The sequence below is a fragment of the Salvelinus alpinus genome, chromosome 18, assembly GCF_045679555.1.
Source record: "Salvelinus alpinus chromosome 18, SLU_Salpinus.1, whole genome shotgun sequence".
NCBI classification, from domain to species: Eukaryota; Metazoa; Chordata; class Actinopteri; order Salmoniformes; family Salmonidae; genus Salvelinus; species Salvelinus alpinus.
The window spans coordinates 19,605,804-19,632,787 of record NC_092103.1 but is presented as its reverse complement, the minus strand read 5'-3'; the positions used below and the strand labels follow the sequence as shown (position 1 = coordinate 19,632,787).

Genomic DNA, 26,984 nt, shown 5'->3' with positions numbered 1-26,984 from the left:
ACTCAGTTCAACACATTAAAGCTTGCTTTGGAAGAGTCTGTCTACAACTGCAATAATGCAAGAGCAAACACAATGATTTGAGTATGTTTATTCTGCTGATTTACATAAATGCTGCATTTCTAGACAATGCATTTACAAAAATAATATTTCCAATCTGCTGTGTCATATGAAGAAAGGTGGGTTAAACACAAATTATTGTGCTATTCTACCTTTGCTAATCATTTTTCTAAACCAACCTCCCCACTTTGGGGTAACTGTGAGTATTGGCCATAAAGGGCCAACTGGGATCAGTTAGAACAGTCACACTAACCCTGACCCCTGACCCAGAACATCAATGCAGTCACAAAGCACATTCAGCGCTATCAGTACACTTATTCACGGGTCATTATGCTCACACTTCCATCAGAGCAGACAGACATGTACAGTATTTGGTACAACCTAACGGCATCATTGTTGTCACAGAGTGCAGACAGAATCTGGCTCTTTGGAGCAATCTCAGAGTACAGCCAGTAACACAGCATCATATAATGCAAGTACATACCAATGGTCTGTATAGACCTGCACAGTCACAAAGCACTAATATGGTAATAATGTACTGTATCATTAGCACAGTAACACCATGTTAGCACTCTCACAGCTTTTCTCATTAGGGAGCATGTTTTAAGTCTGGCGCGAAGCAACTCAATCAAACAATTTTGCCACATGATATTTGCTACATTTGAGTGCATATATAGTGCACAACTGCGGTATGAAGCCATGAAACTCCTTGGATAACCCCGCCTTTCCTCATCACAAACGGGACTCAGAGCTATGTAATAGAGAAAGAACAAGCTACAAACAACAACACTGAGTTTCTTATAGGACATCTCTGCTAAATACTTTGTCAAAATGGCTTTGTCAATAAGCGATCCACATGTAAATATATTCTGCATACTGTCTTGAGTAATGACCTTTGACTATAATTGTTATCCTCATGTCTACACAGTGTGCGGTAGTACTTCATTTTACTGTTTCCACCTGGTTTTGATACTTTCTAATACTTATTTCAAACTATTCAAATTCAGCATATTGGTAACTACCTGGTACCAAAATTCCAATACTGTCATCATACTGGTGCATAGTACAAAGGAACTGCATAATCTATTCAGGGGTAATGTGAGGGAACCACTATCAGTTGGCAGGGTCAATCAGCAACTGAGCTTTAAGATATTCTCCAGGGGACACAAACACTCCTGAAAGGGCCTGAAGCTGGGGCTGGGTGCCAGCTTTCATTAAACATTAATGCTTTAAGCACTCATTTTGGAACACAGTGATGTCCTCACAAGTCTTGATTGCCTGATTTGGAGTTTCCTTGAGAGCTTAGGCTGAAAATAAATGTAATCTTTTAAGTTATAGCGAGTTATGTTTTTTACACTGACCTATTTTGTATGGTAGTCACAGGTCTATAATGCCAGGAGGTACAGAGATCAAACTGAAGCCTGCTGGAATCATGTAACAATGTACAGACAGCACACCGGTTTCCAATACATTCCTGTTCATTCACACAGTATAGACTCTTACTATCAGCTACAATAAAGGCTAGGCATTTCTGGCATATCTATTCATATTGGTTGGTTCTGGTGGGTCTTCACAGGAATATGGGCTGAATCCAGTACGATTGAGATGTGGATAAACTGGATTGTGAAAAGGGAGCAGTCCTCAGGTCCCATCAATCTTATAGGATCACAGAGTAGCTATAGCTAGGCACTTAAACGAGGCCAGAGCGAATCTCATCAAGTTCCCACAGGAGTGTTCATTTGGCCAAAGATAGTCTGGTCTCTTTTTACACCTGTACAACTCTGATGGGAGATGTGAGGGCATTCAGTTTCTTTGCTTTGAATCCTCCCACCAGCATTTTTTCTTGCTACGGAAGTCCAATTCAGTGAAAATGTGCAGCACGACTTCGGGGCTTTGGTAGAATAAGAGTCCCTTTGGGCACTTGGTTGCAGCTCAGTTATCAAAACAATAACAAATACTGCTTTTACTACAGCTGGTTTGCATCACAAGACCCCACAATCCATTAACCATGAAAGAGCTGACTGCATTGACATTATGGCTGCTACAAAAGACTAACAATTTTCTGGTGTTAAATTTATCCCCATTCAGAGTCCAAGGGTGTCCTCTTCTCTTTTATATTTGAATACCTTTTGGACATTGAACGTGTTTTTGGACCAGTACCTCCTTTTGGCATTCCTGTGCTTCTTTCAGTGTGTGAGAGGTCAGAAGTCCAGCGTGTTGTGCTGGTAGCGCAGGCGAGGGCTGTTGTCGCTGTAGAACTGACTGAACCAGCGCCGGTGTTTCTGGATGGCAGAGTCCTCCTTCACCAGCAGGGGCTTAGAGATGTACTTCTTATTGTTCCAGATCATCACGTCCCGCTCAAACTGGGACACAAACAGTCAGAACAACAAGGGGTCACTTATAGCAAAACCTGAAATAAGTAGTGATCAATCTGACAAGAATGTTCACATAAAAAGAAAAAAACTGCTAATTAGTGACTTTTTAAAAGTCAAATTTCAAAGTCTACCATGTATTCTACCATACTGTATATTCACCAGATTATGATGAATTGAATATTATTAAGGATACTAATAATCTGTATGAATTGACATGCATGATATTCATGGTTTGGAATATGATGTACCACATTGAGAACAGTTTGATCATTGGCTGTACAGTACAGTTCCCGTGTGTTAAAACGTGTGTACGAGTCTGAGGGCAGGAGTAAGATGGGCAACATGGTGGGGATACATGGTACCTGGATGCACTCTGCCCTCAGGATGAACTTGGGCACCAGTGGGGGGATGTTGCTCTGGTAGAAGATGGTGTGGGACACACACTGCAATAGAGGCTCCACGGGCGTCACACAGTGCATGATCACACCCCGACCCAGGAAACTGTGGTCGAACAGCAGGAACACCACCCCTGGACCAACCTGGAACACACAGACATATATTACTGACACATACACATCATGTCCATGTACTAAACATAGTGTAGACACAATTCTGGACAGAGCTAAATGGACCATTCATAAAAAACGGAGTTGATTTATGGTGCTGGACACATCAGACTGAAACACTGTTATTGATACAATACTAAGGTGAATGTTAATTGCTTTCTATGATGAGAGTTTTGATACTATTCTATGTTCTGCCTCTACAGCAGCCAGGCACCACACTGTCCAACAGCAGTTGACCTAAGACAGAGTTATAGGTCGTCTCCACACAGCCAAAGGTCTTGTTCAACGTCACCATAGTGACTGAGGCAGCTCGTTTGGAAGCAGCCATGTATACACAAATCCAAAAGCACAGTGAAGCGAAAACAAGAGGTGACAAAGCTGTCTGAATGGTCAGTTTATTCCTTTGAGATGGTGATATATATCTAAGCTGACGGAGAGGCTAAAACCAAGAGCAGTCTTGGCACTGGGTGGTCTTGGCCGACACACTTGTTGACAATGATGACTTCAGCTGTGTTTTATGTCTGAATTCAGCACCTCAGGGTCACAATTTTCTAAACACTATCTAGTCTGTCTGTGATTATCTGTACCTGTCGAGCCACTACATCCATGTCCAGCAAAGGCCAGTGGCGACCAAACACAGTCAGGGCATGTTTCACCAGCATCTGGGAGCAGTGTTTAGTGGGCTCAGACTCAGCTTCCCATTGCACCTGGGAAAAACACACACACACACACACACACACACACACACACACACACACACACACACACACACACACACACACACACACACACACACACACACACACACACACACACACACACACACACACACAAGTATTTGTAGGGACACACCATTGAGGCACCATTTAAAGAAGTTCTAAACGTATATATAAGTAGGGCCCAGAGTGGTAAGGTCACATGGACAGGAAGCCCTTACCTTCCAGTCGTGCCTCACAAACTCCCAGGTCTTGCTGTTGGTGTAGCGCAGGTCAACCCCACTCACAATGCCTGGTGTGTGCAAGTGGGCCAGGTGGGCAATATCTGCTGCATTCTCAGGGATCTCCTACAGGTGGCAGTCACAGAGAGGAAAAGGCACAGTTGACTTTCTCTTTATAAAACAAAGTCTTCAGGATTTACTAAAGAACACATTGACCTAAAGTTATCATATGGTAAAAAAAAATATATACCAGTATAAAAGTAAGACTTTTTCTTATCACACACACACATCTACAACAGACAACAGACCTCTATGTGTGCGTTGATGAAGTGCTCTGTGCGGCCCCGGTAGACCCATTCCCCTCGTGTGATCTCCCCCTGCTCTGGTACTGTCCAGCCAGGTTCCTCTCCGTCACAGTGGAACCACACCAGAACCTGACCATTGGTCTCCATACTGCGCCAGCAGCGCACCTTAGCAAACTCTGGCACTAACGATCCACAGAGGGAAAATAAACAAAATCATTATATTGCTCTAAATGACAAATCAATCTGTTTTTAAAATGTAAGACATTACACTGTTTACAATCTCGGCACCCAGAATCAAATCAGCTACTAATTTTCAGGCTGTCACGAAAGACTGCAGTTGACAGAAGTAAAATCCCACATTATTTTAGCTGGATACATTATAAACATGGTTAAATTACATTACATTGAGTTGGTCGTGGCTTCTCACCTTTCTCTGCATAGGGGATCCTCACACACTTTCCGTCTTCCCCCCGGAACTGCCAGCCGTGGAATGGGCACTCTATGCTCTGCCCCACCACACGCCCCCCCACTGCCAGGTTGGCCCCCAGGTGTGGGCAGTAGGCATCCACCACGTAGGCTTTGCCCTCTGTGCCCCGGAACACTGCCACCTGCTCACCTGGGAGGAAAACAGATTTGGGAAAGAAGGTCAAAAGTAAGCTGTGAGGAGCTGGGTCTTAAAATTAGATGACTACTATAATAAAATACTTGAAATATCTACTTAAAGTCAATTAAGACACACAAATGTGAAAAGACCTAATTTATTGAATGAGCATTTTACTCTTTGAAGGCCCTAAAAAATAGACTCTTTTACTCTAAAGAAATCTCTGAAAAGACTGCATTTCTCTTTAAATCCACAGGGTGTCCCCAGTAAACAATGTATTCAGGGCAACAACAACCGTATCCATAGGGTTGCCAACCCACCTGGCTTGGCCTGAACTCTTCTGTAACCAACCTGTACCTCCTGGCAAGCACTGAAACTATTCTAGGAGATTAAATAAATAGCTACATAAATACCTAGAAACAATTGGAAACAGCTGCGTTTGGTACACTTTCTTTCAATTGTAAACAATGTTGAAGGCCCTATTTCATTTCCTGGAATGAGCTCGGTCTGAGTTGGCAAGCTTAACAGTACAGTAAATTAAAAGAATGGACTGGGTGTGAGTCAGTGCCATTTATGTCATATTCTCACAATCATATTTTCAACAAAGTCAGTGTTAAATGCTCATCTGAGGTATGACCCCTGTCTCCTGAACTGTGTCACTGCATCAGAGAAGGGCGGGTGTGTTGTATGTGGGACCTACAGTATATATAGTTAAGTTGGACAGGACCGATCAGGAAGCTACAGGCACGTATACCACAAGCACGTATACCACACTAAGCCACGGCCCACTGCATAGTGAGCCATCAGATTGAGACAGTGTGGGATTGGATACGGGACCAGAGGCCAAGCAGCAAACTAGCTGGTTTAGCTCCTGACTGTGACCCCACGGAGCTAAGATTACCTTCAGATTAAAGCCGCCCAACTGTCACTAAGGATAGGATTCAGCGGCCCTGGCAACGCTAGGCAATGAGTAGGCCCTCCCGGTTAAACCCTCGGAAACCGGGATAACGCCCTGCCGCCCAAATGACAGCAGATAAGTAGAGCAGGCCGTGACTGCAACCACACTGTCTGCAGGCCGGGACAGAATTAGAGAGTGTGCAAATGTTGACTGAGATATCTTGAGAAGAGGTTCCTAGACTGACTGTGTACTGCATAAAATAGTGAAACTGACTAGACTGACAGATTTCAGGAACAGGTGTGGCTATTTACAAAAAAAAAAAAAAAAAATGAACAGACCGGAGCTGACAAATGTTCATTTTAGTCAGCAGAATCTGGGACAGGCTCTTACTGGTGGCTGGAAAACTGGCACAGAGAAAGGGGAAGAGAAAAAGAGAGGAGGATCTCGGTAAATCCATGTGGGGAAGTAGAGAAACTAGAGAGGCTCCAAAAGAGAGGATAGCATCAATCCAATAGGCCTTATGTGTTTGACTAATGATATGCTTACTGAGTCTAGTAAAGGCCATGTTTCACTTAAAAAAACAACAACAATAATGAGTAGTGTATGAATCTGATGTGTCACTTATTTTTTTCTCCATCCAACATTGTAAATTGGAGATATAAATTGGAGATATAAACTGGGTGGGTCGAGCCCTGAATGCTGATTGGCTGACAGCTGTGGTATATCAGACCGTATACCACAGGTATGACAAAACATTTATTTTTACTGCTCTAATTACACTGGTAACCAGTTTATAATAGCAATAAGGAACCTTGGGGGTTTGTGGTATATGTCCAATAGGGCTGTATCCAGGCACTCTGCGTTGTGTCGTGGGTAAGAACAGCCCATTGCTGTGGTATATAGGCCATATACCACACCCCCTCGTACCTTATTGCTTAAATATACTTCTGGGCTGCACGCACACCATAACAATATGAAATAGAATGTTGTCCAGGCTTGACGTAGATTCAGGTGAATACTTTTGGAACATTGAGCCATTGACTGCCTGGCTGCACCAGAACGCAGTATGCGGATGGTTTATTTTGACAATGAAGCACCGGACTACAGCCACAGAGCTTATTTGATATTGTTTTGAACCTAGTAGGAGACCTATAGACGGGAGTAGGCCGAGATTGGCTAAAGTAATGTCCAGTTGGTCAGAAAAGTATTGTAAGTTACTGACTGAGTGTCTTTGATAACTGCCTAGTTGGTTAGCTAGCTAACATACTACACTGAACCAAAAATATAAACGCAACATGTAACGTGTTGGTCCCATGTTTCATGAGCTGAAATAAAAGATCCCAGAAATGTTCCATACGCACAAAAACATTATTTGTCTCAAATTCAAATCAAATCAAATTAGTCACATGTGCCGTATACAACAGGTGTAGACCTTTTGGGCACAAATTTGTTTACATCCCTGTTAGTGAGCATTTCTCCTTTGCCAAGATAATCAATCCACCTGACAGGTGTGGCATATCAAGAAGCTGATTAAACAGCATGATCATTACACAGCTGCATCTTGTGCTGGGGACAGTAAAAGGCCACTCTAAAATGTTCAGTTTTGTCACATAGCCATAGATGTCTCAAGTTTTTATAGAGCTTGCTATTGGGATGCTGACTGCAGGAATGTTTACCAAAGCTGTTGCCAGAGAATTTAATGTGGAATAAGCCGCCTCCAACATCGTTTTGGAGAATTTGGCAGTATGTCCAACCCGCCTTACAACCGCAGACCACGTGAATGGCGTTGTGTGAGCAAGCGGTTTTCTGACGTCAACGTTGTGAACAGAGTGCCCCATGGTGGCGGTGGGGTTATGGTATAGGCAGGCATATGCTATGGAAAACAAACACAATTGCATTTCATCAATGGCAATTCGAATGCACAGAAATACCGTGATGAGATCCTGAGGCCCATTTGTTTTTTAAAGGTATCTGACAGATGTATATCTGTATTCCCAGTCATGTGAAATCCATAGATTAGGACCTAATGAATTTATTTCATTTGACTGTTGAGTTTATATTTTTGTTCTGCAGTCAGCAACAGGATATAAGATAAACAGATTAGCAGCAGCTTGTATGTGAGTGGGTGTGCGTAGAGTCAGTGTAAACCATCATTATCTAGCTACAGTAGCTAGATATCTGTCAGATGTAAAGTAATCAGAATCGTGGCATGTCAGAAACAATGCATGTTGGCTAGCTAGTTCATGCTAGCTAGTTAGCGAGCAAATGCCTATAGATGTAACGCGGAGGTGAAGTCTACTTTCTGAATTAAGCAATAGAGTCGTTCCTTCTAGAATTAATAGTGTTGTCATTTAGCTAGCTAGCTAGCTACCTAGGCTAATCACCCTATTTGAAGCAGTTTGGCTGCAACATTTGCCCGGACTCAACAATCATAGGCTGCATCTGTCTAAGATTGCAGCTAACTACAGTCAAATAAGGAGCATGTTGACGTCATGATGGAATAAGTCGAGGTAGCGTGAAATGATACGTGGTGCCATAATATAAATAATAGCTTAGCTATAAATTCACACGGATGCCATGTAATTTGTCGTAACCATTATCACAAAATGGTATGCATATTTTTGGGGGGAAGTGTGATACAGACATGGCAGCACTGTAACGTTACTCTGAATCACCAGGTGTCACCTGGTCATCAGCAGTTGTCAAGTTTCTCCTCCATCAGTCCAATATCCCTTTTCCCTAACATTTCCATGTGCATACCTGTCATGGTTTGTGACCATAGAAATTGTGATGCTTTTAGGGATTGATTCCGATTTAGGAATTTACGCCTTTCCTATGCACTTGTCAGTATCTGGTATTCAGACTTACCTCATTCAGTAGCGTAATGCGCTCTACAGGTGTGGCTACCTTGCACGCTCTGAATAAACTTCATTCAACCGCTGAAATCCCTTCCACTTGCTGGCCAACATATTTTCTAGTGGAGTTTTCAGGTTTTCAGTACATTTATCTTAAGCCATCCCTTTAAATACGGTGTACCTTTTTAGTTAAAATGTTGTCGACAGACTTGAGAGACCATACATGTGTAACAGTATAGCTTCCGTCCCTCTCCTCGCCTCGAACTAGAGACCCTCCGCACACATCGACAACAGCCACCCTCGAAGCATCGTTACCCATCGCTCCACAAAAGCCGCGGCCCTTGCAGAGCAAGGGGAACAACTACTTCAAGGTCTCAGAGCGAGTGACGTCACCGATTGAAACGCTATGAGCTCGCACCCCGCTAACTAACTAGCCATTTCACATCGGTTACATATGCATATTCGTCCGTTTCAGTTGGTAGTTTTAAAATACTCTGATCTTGTAGATTATTTAGGTTTAGGAAAGTATTTACAGTATAAATCATTAAAAAATGGTTTGGAGAGCCTTTACGCAAGAAAGAAAGAAAATGGTGGATTGATTCATTCTGACAATTGCCACATTCAGTTCTTCAACCCAGGTTAATGTTGGAAGAATAGTGTACATAGAATTATAATAGGGAGAATAGTGTACAATAGTAGGCTATACCCTCGCCTATTCACTGCACTAACTATGGAACTGTGTGAAGACATGGCCAAGTATTGCGCCATGCGGAAAGTTCAAACTATTACAGCTTGGTCTGCGCTCCGCTCCACAACGATTTAATTAACTTACTTGCCTTCTTTTTTTCTTCTTTTTTTTACATGATCAACTTTTACTAATGATCCTCAGCAATAACCACATGGCCACGACAGCGTTTACAGAGGAAGTAAATGAAGGTTAACAAAACAATGTAATTAAATGGAATGATAATATAGGTGTAACAGTATAACTTTAGTCCGTTCCCTCGCCCCGACCCGGGCGCGAACCAGGGACCCTCTGCACACATCAACAACAGTCACCCACGAAGCATCGTTACCCATCGCTCCACAAAAGCTGCGGCCCTTGCAGAGCAAGGGGAACCACTACTTCAAGGTCTCAAAGCGAGTGACGTAACCGATTGAAACGCTATTAGCGCGCACCACCGCTAACTAGCTAGCCATTTCACACCCGTTACATAGGCTATACCAACTGAAGGGAACTAACAGTAAATTGGCAGTTGAATATGTGTGGTTATTAAGCCAACTGACAGTCGATACTGATAGTGGCTAATATTTAACATGATAGAAAATAGGAGACCAAAAAAGTCCTGGTAGCCTATAATCATGACATTTGAGTGCCCATTCCTGCAAGTTAAAAGGCAGTACAATTTAAATTCTCTATAATGGCACAGCATTTCATAAACTCTACTAAAAGTTGCTATGTTGACATGCTTCAGTTTGCTGCCATATGATTGGTTTCACATTTGTCTCCAGTGATTATAAGGTCAAATAGATCTAAAACAAGTGTCACATAAAATGCACTATTATTTTATCCAAACAGATTACTCATTTACCAAGCTCTTATCAATAGCTCTTAACAATTTGTATATCACAGTGCATAGAGAATGGTGTTATTTCTATCGGATGCTTTTTACAGTTGGAACCAGTAGTTTTGCTATAGCTTATTCATGGTTTCCTCATGCGTAAAAGTGGTGAAATTATTAGGGAATTAAGTCAAGGTCAGAATACGGCATATCTGTAGACACACCTCCGCCACACCTTAATTTATTCAATCTCCACCCCAAACAAATAGCAGGCGAACAGCATGCTATTCTTATTCTTAAATTCAAGGTCAGAATACCATAGAGAGAAGAGTGGATAAAAAGGGAATTGCATTCCATTTACGTGCGCTTAACTCGGGTCAGAATCAGGCCCTTACAGCATATTCCTCCAGTTACTCTCATGAGACTGTGTTTGGAGGGGAATGTAGAATAATGTGCCTGGGGAGAATTGGAGAATAATTAATCCCATAACAGGGGGAGATTTATCAACTCTTGCTGACAGATAATTAAAGATAAATCATTCCTAAACCAGCACTTTTCCCCAGTATGGCAGTATACACTGTCAAAAGGGAATGTGGAGAGATGGAAGAATATCCAATGTAAAAATAAAATTCTGGGTGGTCAAAACTTTAACAGTACTGGTCTCACATGAATCTTAATTTATAGTCCGTACTGTACATGTGAATGAATACAAATAGCACTGAATTGGAGGGCCAAGAGTTTAATTTGAGGTTTGACACAACAAGACTTTCCCAACTCTTGTGTCTGCAGAAAAAAAACATTGCAGGATAACTAAAACATTTGATTTAGTGAATCCGTGGGTCTCACCCAAGAACTTGTTTTTATTTGACAGGTTGTGTGACTTTAATTCATGTCACCCACTCGACGAGCATTCTTAAATAGCCTAATCTCGGGCCTTGGATAGAAGTAGTCAGCCTCACAATGCATTGGTGTGTGAAGAGCATTAGTTTTGGAGGTCGGGGCAGCTAAGGTGTGTTGTCAGGCCTGACACACAGCAGAGGCTTGTGCAACAAAACCAACACTTGGGCCTTCTGCTTTATTTATTGAAAATGGTTGCATCACCCTTAAGTAAGCATTTATTGATTTAATGACTGAGTCGCTGTTGTCACAGGTCAGCACAGACCACAGAGACACACAGCAGAGTTTCAGATGAAAGAATGGAGTAACTAAAATAAACATTAGTGGCCATAGCATCCACCTCCAGGATGCTGAAGCAAACACACATTGATGGTGATCAGGTCCCAGTAAACAATAAGGAGGTTGGCTTTTCAGATTAAATGTTTCCTAGCAGCCAAGTCATCAACTGTTCAACGGCCCTTGGTTAACAAAGGAAGGCAGGCAGGCAGATTATTTGAAACTTTCAACACAAAACCAAAATGGGCATTCCAACAATATAGGGTTTCTCCTGGCAAATTGGCTTGGCTACATCTAACTGCACATGAAGAACAATGGACAGGTGAGGCATTGCATTGACAAGGCAAAGGCAACGACCATTGAAATGTCAACAGTGAGCGCATATCAAACAATCTTCAATGATATGTATCTATGTTGGATTGTTGAGACCTGCCTTGGCAGGTTCTAAAGATATCACATATTCAAAGTTGAAACCAGTTCAAGATGATGGCAGAGAAATGGCAGACAAAATGTGCAGAGTGCAATCAGCTAAAAGAGGTTATGTAATTATTTTTATAATTATTCAGTAGAACCTAATTCTTGAGTAATGATAAGAAATCCAATCACAATAGGCGTCGAACCCTGTTTGTCCCAATATGTCCAAATAGTTCTGCATTAATGTACTTCTGTGACTAATTAGAGAGTAGAATCTATTATATAACTGTCTGGAGACACTGATGACACATTCCTTTCTCTCATATCACACAGGGTTACAAATATGCTGACTGGATCATGCAATACAGATGTCACTGGAGTCAGAATAATACATGGCATTCCTTTCAGAAGTTATTTTAGTCCTTCGGGCCTAAATATTATTTGCCTAAGAGACTGTTTTTTACAGCTTTTTCTGTGTAAAGGACAGTGAATCTCAATGCATCTAATTACTGTTACAATGCTATTCATGATCTTTTTTGTAGCTAAAGTAGGTTACTGATTAGATCCTATGATAGAGCTATGAGTAGCAGGCAGCCAGAGAAAGAGGGCATCCCAAAGAAGAACAAGAATATGAAGAGAATGTCAATGGCATATCATCATAGTGTTCTCTACATGGTAATAGATGATCAGTATAATGTCTTCCTCATGGGGATTAGTATTTTTTATACAGTTTTGTGACTGCATCTTTTCTGAGGACATGCAAATATGTTCAGTAGGCTACATACAAAACCACATGTACTGATTAGTGCATGTCAAATGTGACTGATTTCATATACAAATTCATCTTCAGTGTTCCACACATTCTCCAGCTGACTATTTGGTGTCAGGCACTCAGCACGAGGCAACAAACTATCCATACTTGAGTGTACAAAAAAGTCCTTCGTTTGTGTGGATCTTGGAACCCCAGGTTGTCCATGCAAAAGAGGGCGCTTCTATTGTTTCCCTATTCCAACCACCACCACTCAGCAAGCGGATATAGAGCTGAGACAAGGAAATGTACTGTAATACAAAATCAGGTGTTCAGTCAATAGAATTGAACTGCATGTGTTATTACACCTAAGGAAATGAGCCAAAGCTGAACTTTAGAGAATAAGACCAAATGTGGTCCCTTTCTTTTACACAGTAGGGTTTCCATCATTTCAAATAGGCCCAATCGAAATACTTGAATTGAAAGAATGACTTTTAAACATCATCTGACTTACCTGATTATAACTAGGCTACTATAAGCACCTACACTGTTTATGTTGTCATATGAGACTTGTATACAAATGGTGTAAGCTTAAATCATGCTTCAAAATTTGCCTAATCATGTTGGTAGGACACTCTTTGGTAGGCCTATGCACAATCGTAGTGTGGCTTTTTGATGTGACAATGTTAACACAGGAAATGTGAGTCAGAGGAGTCTTGGACTGTTAATTGCAGGTAGGGTACATATATTTGATTTAACATCAACTGGATATGATGTTTTTTTACTCATGAGTGGATATACATTACACAGCGAGAGAAAGTGAGAGAGAAGGGAGACCTAAACAAGGACAGGTGCATTGTCAGCATCTCCACCTGGATTCGTTATTGGACTGTCCTGCCTGACGTGACAACCACATGTATTACAATCTGGAGTGAGACAGGCTATTTTTATCCTATGATGCGTAGCCTTAAATTCAACTGTGAGGTGCACTACTGAGACACTGTGTGTGTTGCAAAAAAAACATGTAGTGCACAAATTATTTGCTGATCTCAGAGACTGACATATTGTCGTCTAATCGAATGTGTTGTTGGTTTGTCTGTATTGTAGTGGGTGGCGCTGTGAATACCTAAAACAGTTACGTTTTTGACATCCCCTCGCTCCAGCATGTGAGAATCCAATACTCGATACCAGCCGTTGGGATAAACGGGTGGCAGTTCGCCAGTTTTTCGTCTCCGACGCACTTCGTTTGCCGCTTGGGCGCGGGAGCGACCGTCTTCGGCAATGTATCCAACCTCGTCGGGAGTTCTGAGCAGTTCCAGCGGGGCAAACAGCAGTCTATATAGCCAGCCCATAGCAAGAAGGGAAACCCCGGCGAAGATGCAAGCCACGGCCCGGGCTGGGGCACCTACAAGTCCCGCTTTCCTCCACAGCTCCGGGTATCCACCTCCTAAAATTGAGTCCAACGGGTCTCGCACGTGCACGATGAGACCTGCTACCACGCTTATCCCTATAACTGCCATCATCTTGCCGAGTATAGACATGCTTTGACCCTCCATCCTCTCGTGTTATTTAGCCTATAAGGAGATCTCCAGACAGAGTACTCGGGTGTTTGTCCCTGGCTGCCACCCTCTAGCGGCCTGTCACAGCCGCGTCACCATGAAAACCTCTCCTCATGTTCGGGCCACTGCAGCGCTGTCGCACTGATTCCTGTGCCAGATCGGCAGTGTGGCTTCACAAAAAGACTGACTTAATAGTTTGTCGTACTGTAGTCTTGTCAGGTGTGGCATAAATGTTCTATAGGCTATTGTCGTGATGCAGAGCACCTTGGAAAAGAGATGCGACACTTGGGTAATAGGCCACGCCTCCGACAGATGAGAAGTCAAGCTTGGGATAAGTGTTACACAACAGTCTTTATACCCAGGCATTAGCCAATGGAACATTTTATCGAATTGCAGAAAACATGCTTTAAACCTGCAACACTATCTAAGCCCCATGACAAAATGTGTAGAATTGCAGGAAACTAACCTTAAAGCTGCAATATGTAACTTTTTGGGCAACCAACCAAATTCACATTAAAATGTGAGTTACATATCTGTCATTGTAATTGAAAGTCTAAGACGCAGTAGATCTGGTTTATGTGCACTATTTCTATGCTTCCTATTCTTAAGTTTTATTTTTGCATCTTTTACTTTTGGTTTTGTACACCAGCTTCAAACAGCTTAAAATGCAATATTTTGGATGATTAAAAATATATTTCATGGTACAAGGATTCTCTATACTATACTGGCTTATTTTGTCACAATTTTTAGCATCTAGGAAATGGAGCAATTTCTGCATAGTGTACCTTTAAAAGTTCAATTTTTCTCCCTGCTGTCATAAGGCCAATAAAATGTTTTGCAACAAGGTTGTGGGGCCCCCAACCAAATGTTGCTTAGGGCCCCCAAAAGGCTAGTGCCAGCTATATTTTTACACCACTGCTTTTACTATATACCTTCATCTTCCCTTTCTAGACATACCCACCAGCAAATATTACATGTATAGGCATTGTTGGGTGTTCATCACTGACAAAACATTATTCTAAACTGTGACATGTGGGTGGTTGTTTGATTTGATTTTGTGGATTTTATATGGCAGTTGGCAACCACCTTTAAGGTGCATTACCTCCACAAACTGGACTGGAGTGTGGACCTTGTTCATCTTTCAATCACCCACATGGGTATACGCTGTCATTAGGGCAAAGAGTGGCTACTTACTTTTTTGGTTACTACATTATTCCATATGTGTTATTTCATAGTTTCAATGTCTTCACCATTACTCTAGAATCTAGAAAATAGTAAAAATAAAGAAAAACCCTGGAATGAGTAGGTGTGTCCAAACTTTTGACTGGCACTGTATGTGTACATTTATTTTGGAACGCTCGCACACACATGGTCTTGTCTATATGTCAGCCATGTAGCTGTCACAATAGGACACTGGACTATCTCCTAGAATCTGAGGACTAGGATTTATGCTTACACCTGTCCATGTCCCGTAAATAAATATCGGATGATTTATGCAAAAACGGAGTGCACGCCTCCTTTTTCTTTATTTGCCATGATAGTCAATTGTTGAAGTGTCCTGTGGTAAAGTATATTTGTATTTATTTTCAAGTCCCTCAGCTAAGCACCTGATTCCCTTTTTGTTTCAAGCTGCAAGCTGGGCTGAAGCTGGGTACGCGTTCATGCCACTGGTCAAGATTCTGTAATAGGGTTTTTCAGTTTATAGGCTCTGGTTCTAACTGCACCTTCTTCCCAAAAAAATGTCAAACCACTAGTGACTGTGAGCAACTCATCTAATCTCGGATTGAACTAAATTCCTTCAGTAAATTGTCAGTGATCTATGGTGGCAAAAATAAGTACTGCAACTAATCAGAGAAAAACAACTCCACTGTAAATTCTGATGCAACTTGGGTGAATAGGTCTACCTGCTACTATTTCTATCACCATCGGTCTTTGATATACAAAATAAATAAATAAATAAATATATATATATATATATAGTAAGGAGTTTATAATGTACATATACAACCATTTCTTGATAAATACAAACAAAAACACCTTTCACTGGTGACTGTACAGTACTAAAAACAGACAACAGGGTAGACTTCTTAATTGCATTAATTTATTTATGAAGAAAAAATGGTTACAATCAGAAATCCATCTGGTGGTACTAGTAGCCTTGCATTTATTTGTGACATAATAAGACCAATCTGTATAGCTGTGAATGTAGCATGATGTCAATTATGCATCAGGGAGCCTGTGCTCAGTGAGAACTACCTCAGATGGAGGGAAGGGTGTTAGACCACCAGTTCACAAAGCGCACCCTCATCTTCTCATGGACGGAGTTCCTGTTCATTTTGGCGTTGATCTCCAGGTACTTTTGCCCAGAGGTGGTGTATGCAGGCCAGGTCACAGGCACATTGGACTCCCCCTTGTTGGGGTCTCTGTGGTGGGAAAGGGGTTGAGGATGGTAAGAAAAACATAATGGTGGGAAACTTCGATTTATTATCGTTTTCGTGAGGATAATATCACTTTAGAATTTGAAATGGTATTTTCTTTTAAATTGCCACACACACTCAAAAGTTTGGACACACCTACTCATTCAAGAGTTTTTCTTTATTTTGACTGTTTCTACATTGTAGAATAATAGTGAAGACATCAAAACTATGAAATAACACATATGGAGTCATGCAGTAAACAAAAAAGAGTTAAACAAATGTAATATTCTTCAAAAAAAATCAAGCGCTATGATGAAACTAGCTCTCATGAGGACCGCTACAGGAAAGGAAGACCCAGAGTTACCTCTGCTGCAGAGGATAAGTTCATTAGAGTTACCAGCCTCAGAAATTACAGCCCAAATAAATGCTTCAGAGTAACAGACACATCTCAACATCAACTGTTCAGAGGAGACCGCGTGAATATGGCCTTAACGGTCAAATTGCTGCAAAGAAACCACTACCAAAGAACACCAATAATAAGAAGAGACTTGCCTGGGCCAAGAAACACGACCAATGGACATCAGACCAGTCGAAATCTGTGCTTTGGTCTGATCAGTCCAAATTTGCGATTTTTGGTTCCAACCGCCGTGTGTTTGTGAGACGCAGAGTAGGTGAACAGATGATCTCTGCATGTGTGGTTCCCACCGTGAACCACGGAGGAGGAGGTGTGACGTGTGGGGGTGCTTTGCTGGTGACACTGTCAGTGATTTATTTAGAATTCAAGACACACTTAACCAGCATGGCTACCACAGCATTCTGCAGCGATACGCCATCCCATCTGGTTTGCGCTTAGTGGCACTATCATGTGTAAGGGCTATTTGACGAAGGAGAGGGATGGAGTGCTGCATCAGATGACCTGGCCTCCACAATCACCCAACCTCAACCCAACTGAGATTGTTTGGGATGAGTTGGACCGCAGAGTAAAGGAAAAGCAGCCAACAAGTGCTCAGCATATGTGGGAACTCCTTCAAGACTGTTGGAAAAGCATTCCAGGTGAAGCTGGTTGAGAGAATGCCAAGAGTGTGCAAAGCTGTCATCAAGGCAAAGGGTGCTACTTTGAAGAATCTAAAATCTATTTTGATTTGTTTAACACTTTTTTGGTTACAACATGATTCCATATGTGTTAATACATACTTTTGATGTCTTCACTATTATTCTACAATGTATATGAGTAGGTGTGCCCACAGGTTGGCTGATACTGTGTGTATATATATATATATATATATATATATACATATATCCCCCACAGGGTGTGATTACTGTATATGATTGCTTTGCAGCTCTTTCTTACCCGGTCCTGGCGAAGTTGGTCCAGTAGGCGATAAAGTATTTGGAGACATTGCGGTGCTTGGGCCAGTATGCCAGGGGCGTGGTGAAGGGCTTGCCGAACACAAACTGCAGGTCCTCAGCGTGGTCAGCCTCCATCCAGCTGGGGAAAGGTAGGACTATCCCGGACATGCGGCTGGGCTCTGAGAACAGGTAGGAGTAGGTGCGTGCAGATCTGGGATAGGGCAAGGAGAGGGGGAATGATTAGATATCCGATATGTGACACTGGGATAGGAAACAGCACATACTGGGGGAGAAAGGCTGTGCTAGAGTAACAAGGAGGTAGACTCACTGGGCATTGGAGGCGTGCAGATAGAGAGCAGCCTGGGTAGGAACCAGAAAGACGTAGTCAGTCTCGATCATAACAACAGTCTTCTTGATGGTCTCCTGACTGGGCTTATCTCCCCAGTCTGCCGTGTACTCTGCGAAAGCGCTATTGATAGAGGCCTCTCCCTTCTTAGTCAAAGAACCCAGGAGCAGTTTCACATCTGACCTTCAGTGAGGAAGCGAGAGATTAGTCTCAAGAGATCTAACAACCCCTTCTTAAGCCAACTGTGTTAGGGACCTGCCCAAACTGATAACCCTATTCTTTTTAATACATGTTTTATTCTACTCCTACTTGTTAGTTAGACTTGGTTGCTTCTATAAAATGCTTTGTGGGTTTTTAATACATGTTTTATTCTACTCCTACTTGTTAGTTAGACTTGGTTGCTTCTATAAAATGCTTTGTGGGTACATCTGCTGTCCCATTTAAGCTACACAATGCACATGGCCAACACTGAACAGACTACCCTCCTCCTCCCAGGTAACCAATCAGCCCAAAGTCACTCACAGAGGGAGGCTAGCGATTGGCTTGTTGACGGCGGGTAAATCTAGTCCAGTGAATAGGTGGGCATCCATGCTGTTGACCCCTGCAAGGTAGTCAATGTCAGCAGCGTTGTGGAACAGTTTCCCTGGGTGATCAGGCAGGAAGTCCCCATCGATCACTGGGGAGAGGGCCAGGTTGCTCACTATGGGGGCTAGAGGAGGCAGGCAGAGAAAGACATACCTTTTAACGCTATGGGTAGGACATGGCCATCACCAAATTCCTGTGTAAAATGGTGGGCTGAGGAGATATGTGAGCGTCAGGCTAATGCTCATCTATACAGGCATCAATGCATGCAAATCACAACCTCCTTAGCATCTTTCTCAAAGTGTGCCACAGCCCCTTATATTAACCTCAGTGAATACTCACTGGAGGGAGAACCAGCCAGGGACAGGGTACCAGCAAGGGTGAGCTCCTTAGCGTCAATGAGCTTCAGGCAGGCCATCATCTGATCATCAATGGGGCAGCCCACCTTCCCAGCAACCTAAAGAGAGGAGGATGAGACCACCCTTTAACAACCAACATGCATCTCTGTCAGTTTCATACCCCCCCAATGTTACTGAAGTACACATACCATCTCTGCAAAGGTACGAGGGTTGTTGTTGATGGCCCAGGGGCAGAGAGCAACGCCACTCTGGGAGATGGCCCTGCGGATCAGCCCTTTGTTATGGGGAGAAAGCGTCTGTGTGGCGTAAAGTACATTCAAACTCAAATTAGTACATTGCATTTTCTGCATTTGCTAATCTGTTAATACTGTGGACGGAGGACCCAAGCCGAAAGCCATATCCTTACCTACAGTATCTTTACTTACAATCATAACAGGAACCTTGCTTAATGCTTACATATACTGTATCTAACAATCGAAAAAGGTACAACTTAAAATGGTCTAAAGTACAAGTGTTTTCCATCACCCTGTTTATTAGATCACAGAGGTCTCAGGAACTCGGCTGACCATCACTCTGTACAGGACATCGTGGTTCAGAATAAGGTATCAGAAGTCTCCCTGTTCTCATTGTTAAATGTATCAAATGTAATAAACTAATGTCATAGACACGAGTTACCAGAAACTACACACTGTGACAGTAAACTTATGTTTTATGACAGGAAGACACTGATTAATAATGATATTATAATGAAGAGTATATAACATTGAGACTGAAGAAACATCATTGTAATGTCCTTTTTTGTACTTCGACATGACTACCTTTGCCCTGAAAGCTTTGTATTAAAACTGTTAGTTCTCTTTTTAGTCCCACACCTGGAAGCTGACGCTAGCAGCGCCGGCAGACTCTCCGAAGACGGTGATGTTGTTGGGGTCTCCTCCGAAGGCGCGGATATTCCTGTTCACCCAGGCAATGGCAGCATGCTGGTCCCACAAACCATAGTTACCTGACATGGAAGATCGCTCTGTGAGCCAGCAGCAGTACTCTCCCTACTAACATACTGTACATCTGGCTCCCACAGAATGGCAAAAGTTTCTGACAGCCAGTTGATGATTAAAGGTCAGATGAACACCGTATTCTTAATCAGTATTATCATATAGTGGATTCAGTCACCTGAGAATCACTACATGAAGAAAAGGTCAATGTCATACATCAGCTGATGCGGCACAGATCATACCAAAGCCACCCGCCCACCCACCACCCACCTAGCCAGCCAGGCAAAGCCTCGGTTGATACCTACCAGGTCCGCTGGCATCTCCAGAGCTGAGGAAGCCCAGGGTGCCCACACGGTAACCCAGAGTCACCACAATGACTTTGCCCCTATTTGCAATCTCCTCCCCGTCGTACAGATAGTTATCCAAGAAGTTAGCGCCCATAGAGCCTCCAACCAGGTAACCACCTCCAAAGATCCAAACCATGACTGGCAGCCCAGTGGAAACTAGGAAGGGAGGAGATATATTTCAATACATTTGCAGAATTACACCATAGTTATATTATTATTAAACATCAGCAGACCATACTGTATGATGTTTTGATATGTGGATAAAGACATCCTACTCTTGTGACAGGTACGGGTGAAAGACACAGGTGAATGTTACATACCACTGAGGCCCTGAGGGACCCAGATGTTCAGGTAAAGGCAGTCCTCTTGGCCACGGGTGTCAGACTGGAGCAAGTTCAGCTGCATGCACCTCGGCTTGAACTCTGTAGCCTTAAGAACACCTGGAAGGAGACACAAGGAGAATCAGTCAGTCAACTGAGATGAGTGTTAGGAAGGCTAAGGTCTGATATGGTCCAATATGGATGTCCAATATTTATTTTACAATCTGCTTCTGTATTACTAAATTGTTTTCCTTGCTTTATGGATGGACATCGGAGGCATTTAGTTTTTTACCCACCATCCCATCCAGGGTGACGCTTGGGCTTCTCAAAAACGCCGGGCTTGTCAGCGTAGGGGATTCCTTTGAAGACATCCATGGTGCGTAAGAGTCCATCAGAATTGACCTTTTTCCCTTTCACCATGCCTCCCTCAGTGTACACCACTCCAAGCTACACATGCACACGCCAAAAGGGCAGATACCAACTCATTACACATTCAGTAATATATGCAAGTGTGAAACTGTTTTTATTATGCACAAATGTATTCAGTGTTGTTGTTTTATGCATGTAGTGGTGTCATTGTTTTGAGTTTTTCTATTAGTGAACTGTTGCAAAAAAGGTGTTCAGCTGTTGAATTCACATTGCTTATCAACCTGTTAATGATAAAGATGTCAAAAACCTGCAGTGCGAGTACAAATGCAGGTGAAGTTCTTAACCCTTTGTGTTTCACTATTGGTTACTTTATCAGTATAAACAATTTCATATTTAGCCTATTTTATTTGTGAAACTACAGTGATCTCCAAAAGTATTGGGAAATGTACAATTTTTTAAATATTTTGGCTCTATGTTACACCACTTTGAATTTGAAATAATGCCCATGAGGTTAAAGTGCAGACTGTCAGCTTTAATTTGAGTGTTTTTTCATCCATATCGGGAGAACTGTTTACAAATTACAGCACTTTTTGTACACCGTCCCCCCATTTTAGGGGACCAAAGGTATTACGACAAATTCACTTATTTGTGTATTAAAGTATTTGGTCCCATATTCATAGCACACAATGACTAAATCAAGCCTGTGACACTACAAATTTGTGGGATGCATTTGCTGTTTGTTTTGGTTGTGTTTCAGATTATTTTGTGACCCATAGAAATGTATGGTTAATAATGTATTGTCATTTGAGTCACTTTTATTGTAAATAAGAATATATAATAACAGATACACCCCCCTGCTAACCTCCCCTGTTATTGTAAAATGAGAGGTTAGCATGTCTTGGGGGTATGACATGTGAGTCTAACTTTCTCGCTCCTTATTTACGACTCATTCAGGATGATCTGTAATCATGGTAGCATACATATCAATGTAGAAGTTTTTAGAAACATATTCTATTCTTATTTTCGATAAAAGTGACAAAAAAATGACAGTACATTATTTACCACAAAATAATCTGAAACACAATCAAAACAGCAAATGCATCCAACAAATTCGTAGTCACAAGCTTGATGTAGTCATTGCGTGCTATGAATTTGGGACCAAATAATGAACTTTTTATTACTTGAACACACAAGTGAATTTGTCCCAATACCTTTGGTCCCCTAAAATGGGGGGACTCTGTATTTCTAAACGGTTCACCCGTTGGATGAAAATATGGATGAAAATACCCTCAAATTAAAGCTGACAGTCTGCACTTTTACCTAATAGTCATTGTATCACTTCCAAAGCGCTGGAGTAGAGCCAATACAAAACATTTGTGACTGTTCCAATACTTTAAGCTCACTGTATATTTCTACTGTATCATTTTTACCTCTATAAGGTGATCAAAACCACAGATAGTTCTAAAAACACATTATAGCTACATTAAAACACCTACATTATTAACAAATATCATATCTGGAAATGGGTTTCAGAATAAATAAATAAAAATCTTTAATTACACCAAATAAACTAAAATGGACTTACAGTGGCGGCCGAGGCGGACCCCAGGAACAGGGCAGAGGCAACCAAAATACCCAGTGTCTTCATCATGCTGATCCAGAGACACCTGTAAGCACAACTTTTATACAGGAGACCCCTCCCATCTGTTCTGTTCCAGCTAGGGTTTCACAATGTCCATTACCCTGAGTCATAGTTACCGCCACGTATCTTCCCCTCTACCCAGACAGATGGTAACAGAGAAAAATAAAGTTGGGAGGGCTCCCATGGTGGGCTCTGGTACAGTACATGAAATGTTTATTTTTCAACTGATATATATATATATATATATATAGTTGACGTCGGAAGTTTACATACACTTAGGTTGAAGTCATTAAAACTAGTTATTCAACCACTCGACACATTTCTTGTTAACAAACTATAGTTTTGGCAAGTCAGTTAGGACATCTACTTTGTGCATGACACAAGTACTTTTTCCAACAATTGTTTACAGACAGATTATTTCACTTATAATTCACTGTATCACAATTCCAGTGGGTCAGAAGTTTACATACACTAAGTTGACTGTGCCTTTAAACAGCTTGGAAAAATCCAGAAAATTATGTCATGGCTTTAGAAGCTTCTGAGAGGCTAATTGACATAATTTGAGTCAATTGGAGTTGTACCTGTGGATGTATTTCAAGGCCTACCTTCAAACTCAGTGCCTCTTTGCTTGACATCATGGGAAAATCAAAAGAAATCAGCCAAGACCTCAGAAAAAAAATTGTAGACCTCCACGAGTCTGGTTCATCCTTGGGAGCAATTTCCAAAATCCTGAAGGTACCACGTTCATCTGTACAAACAATAGTACGCAAGTATAACACCAGGGGACCACGCAGCCGTCATACCGCTCAGGAAGGAGACGCGTTCTGTCTCCTAGAGATGAACTTACTTTGGTGCAAAAAGTGCAAATCAATCCCAGAACAGCAAAAGACCTTGTGAAGATGCTGGAGGAAACAGGTACAAAAGTATCTATGTCTCCAGTAAAACGAGTCCTATATCGACATAACCTGAAAGGCCGCTCAGCAAGGAAGAAACCACTGCTCCAAAACCACCATAAAAAAGCCAGACTACGGTTTGCAACTGCACAAGGGGTCAAATATCATACTTTTTGGAGAAATGTCCTCTGGTCTGATGAAACAAAAATAGAACTGTTTGGCCATAATGACCATTGTTATGTTCGGAGGAAAAGGGGGGATGCTTGTGTAACGGATGTGAAATGGCTAGCTAGTTAGCGGGTATGCGCTACTAGCATTTCAATCAGTTACGTCACTTGCTCTGAGACTTAAGTAGGGTTTCCCCTTGCTCTGCAAGGGCCGCGGCCTTTGTGGCGCGATGGGTAACGATGCTTCGTGGGCGACCGTTGTTGATGTGTGCAGAAGGTCCCTGGTTCGCGCCCGTGGCGAGGGGACGGTTTAAAGTTATACTGTTACATTGATGCTGTTGCCCCGCTTTACTGGTTGCTGCGGAAAAGGAGGAGGTTGAAAGGGGGGTGAGTGTAACGGATGTGAAATGGCTAGCTAGTTAGCGGGTATGCGCTACTAGCATTTCAATCAGTTACGTCACTTGCTCTGAGACTTAAGTAGGGTTTCCCCTTGCTCTGCAAGGGCCGCGGCCTTTGTGGAGTGATGGGTAACGATGCTTCGTGGGCGACCGTTGATGTGTGCAGAAGGTCCCTGGTTCGCGCCCGTGTCGGGGCGAGGGGACCGTTTAAAGTTATACTGTTACACTTGCAAGCTGAAGAATACCATCCCAACCGTGAAGCACGGGGGTGGCAGCATCATGTTGTGGGGGTGCTTTGCTGCAGGAGGGACTGATGCACTTCACAAAATAGATGGCATCATGAAGATGAAAAATGTGGATATATTGAAGCAACAGTTCAAGACATCAGTCAGGAAGTTAAAGCTTGGTCGCAAATGGGTCTTCCAAGTGGACAATGACACCAAGCATACTTCCAAAGTTGTGGCAAAATGGCTTAAGGACAACAAAGTCAAGGTATTGGAGTGGCCACAAAACCCTGACCTCAATCCTATAGAACATTTGTGGGCAGAATTGAAAAAGCGTGTGCGAGCAAGGAGGCCTACAAACCTGACTCAGTTACACCAGCTCAGTCAGGAGGAATGGGCCAAAATTCATCCATCTTATTGTGGGGAGCTTGTGGAAGTCTACCCGAAACGTTTGACCAAAGTTAAACAGTTTAAAGGCAATGCTACCAAATACTAATTGAGTGTATGTAAACTTCTGACCCACTGGGAATGTGATGACAGAAATAAAAGCTGAAATAAATCACTCTATTATTCAGAAATTTCACATTCTTAAAATAAAGTGGTGTTCCTAACTGACCTAAAACAGGGAATTTTTACTTGGATTAAATATCAGAAATTGACACTAGATAGATAGGTGTATACATATACAGTAGTATACCTATGATGAAAATTACAGGCCTCTCTCATCTTTTTAAGTGGGAGAACTTGCACAATTGGTGGCTGACTAAATACTTTTTTGCCCCACTGTATACACACACACACACACACACATATAAACTAAATAAAATAAATCATTTGTAAAAATCCAAATAACTTTACAGATCTTCATTGTAAAGTGTTTAAACACCGTTTCCCATGCTTGTTCAATGAACCATAAACAATTAATGAATGTTCACCTGTGGAACGGTCATTTTGTTATTTTTACCAATCAGTGCCATTCTTTGTGAGGCATTGGAAAACTTCCCTGGTCTTTGTGGTTGAATCTCTGTTTGAAATTCCCTACACGACTGAGGAACCTTACAGATAATTGCATGTGTGGGGTACAGAGATGAGGTAGTCATTCATAAAAATCATGTTAACCCCTATTATTGCACACACAGTGCTTCCATGCAACTTGTGATTTTTTAAGCAAATGTTTACTCCTGAACTTATTTAGGCTTGCCATAAATTGGGTTGAATACTTGACACAAGACATTTCAACTTTTCATTTTTTATTAATTTGTCTAAAAACAAAATTCCACTTTGACATTATGGGGTATTAGGTGTCGATTAATGATAAAATCTCAATGTAATACCTTTTATATTCAGTCTATCAGAAAACAAAATGTGGAAAAAGTCAAGGGTGGGAATACTTTTTGAAGGCAATGTATGTGACCTTGAGCATGGACTGAAATATCCATGGTGACAGAGTTAGATAGCAGATTTTTGGAGGTGTGTTTCGTGTAGCTTTTTCCATTGGTTATGGTTATGTGCACAGCCAGATAAGCTACCCAACTGATAGCTTATTGATAACTCATACACTTCTCCTCAATTGATCTTTCCATTGTGGACAATAACGGGAAAGATCACTGCTCAACGTAAAAGGGAAACTTCCCAATTTTTCAACTTCATATTCATCTCCAGCACCACCCCAACATCATGTGAAAACAGCCCATTTCTATGGTAAAAAAATTAGAAAGATAAGTGTTTCCAATGACAACCAATTAGTAGGCAATGCCTACTCACAATTGGTCAAAAATCACATGATGCACACCGCTGATGTCATTGAAAACACAGTTGAAGTCAGAAGTTTACATACACCTTAGCCAAATACATTTAAACTCAGTTTTTCAATTCCCCGTCTTAGGTCAGTTAGGACTTGTTTTACTGTGGATATAGACACTTTTGTACCCGTTTCCTCCAGCATCTTCACAAGGTCCTTTGCTGTTGTTCTGGGATTGATTAGCACTTTTCTCACCAAAGTAAGTTCCTTTCTAGGAGACAGAACGCGTCTCCTTCCTGAGCGGTATGACTTGCTGCGTGGTCCCATGGTGTTTATACTTGCGTACTATTGTTTTGTTTGTACAGATGTACCTTCAGGCGTTTGGAAATTGCTCCCAAGGATGAACCAGACGCATGGAGGTCTACAGATATTTTTCTGAGGTCTTGGCTGATTTCTTTTGATTTTCCCATGATGGCAAGCAGAGGCACTGAGTTTGAAGGTAGGCCTGAAATACATACACAGGTACAACTCCAATTGAATCAAATTATGTCAATTAGCCTATCAAAAGCTTCTAAAGCCATGACATCATTTCCTGGAATTTTCCAAGCTGTTTAAAGGCACAGTCAACTTAGTGTATGTAAACTTCTGACCCACTGCAATTATGATACAGTGAATTATAAGTGAAATAACCTGTCTATAAACAATTGTTGGAAAAATTACTTGTGTCTTGGTGTCATGCACAAAGTATATGTCCTAACCAACTTTCCAAAACTATAGTTTGTTAACA

At 41.8% G+C, this 26,984-nt stretch overlaps 2 protein-coding genes across 2 annotated transcripts; both read right to left on the bottom strand.

Moving 5' to 3' along the window:
* Positions 1 to 72: 72 nt before the first annotated feature.
* Positions 73 to 14,337, bottom strand: LOC139543956 (cholesterol 7-desaturase nvd). Its single transcript, XM_071350552.1, has 7 exons — positions 13,618 to 14,337; positions 4,668 to 4,856; positions 4,244 to 4,422; positions 3,936 to 4,061; positions 3,586 to 3,705; positions 2,795 to 2,971; positions 73 to 2,420 (listed from the first exon to the last, which is right to left on the bottom strand). The coding sequence occupies exons 1-7, from the start codon at positions 14,045 to 14,047 to the stop codon at positions 2,259 to 2,261; spliced, it is 1,383 nt and encodes a 460-aa protein (XP_071206653.1). The 5' UTR covers positions 14,048 to 14,337; the 3' UTR covers positions 73 to 2,258.
* A 1,792-nt stretch (positions 14,338 to 16,129) lies between these two features.
* LOC139543954 (bile salt-activated lipase-like) lies at positions 16,130 to 25,549 on the bottom strand. The gene is made up of 11 exons (XM_071350550.1): positions 22,718 to 25,549; positions 21,060 to 21,210; positions 20,764 to 20,883; positions 20,402 to 20,599; positions 19,977 to 20,107; positions 19,293 to 19,400; positions 19,088 to 19,202; positions 18,686 to 18,872; positions 18,146 to 18,346; positions 17,819 to 18,028; positions 16,130 to 16,473 (listed from the first exon to the last, which is right to left on the bottom strand). Exons 1-11 carry the CDS (start codon positions 22,781 to 22,783, stop codon positions 16,308 to 16,310), a joined length of 1,653 nt encoding a protein of 550 aa, XP_071206651.1. The 5' UTR covers positions 22,784 to 25,549; the 3' UTR covers positions 16,130 to 16,307.
* Between the last annotated feature and the right edge of the window lie 1,435 nt (positions 25,550 to 26,984).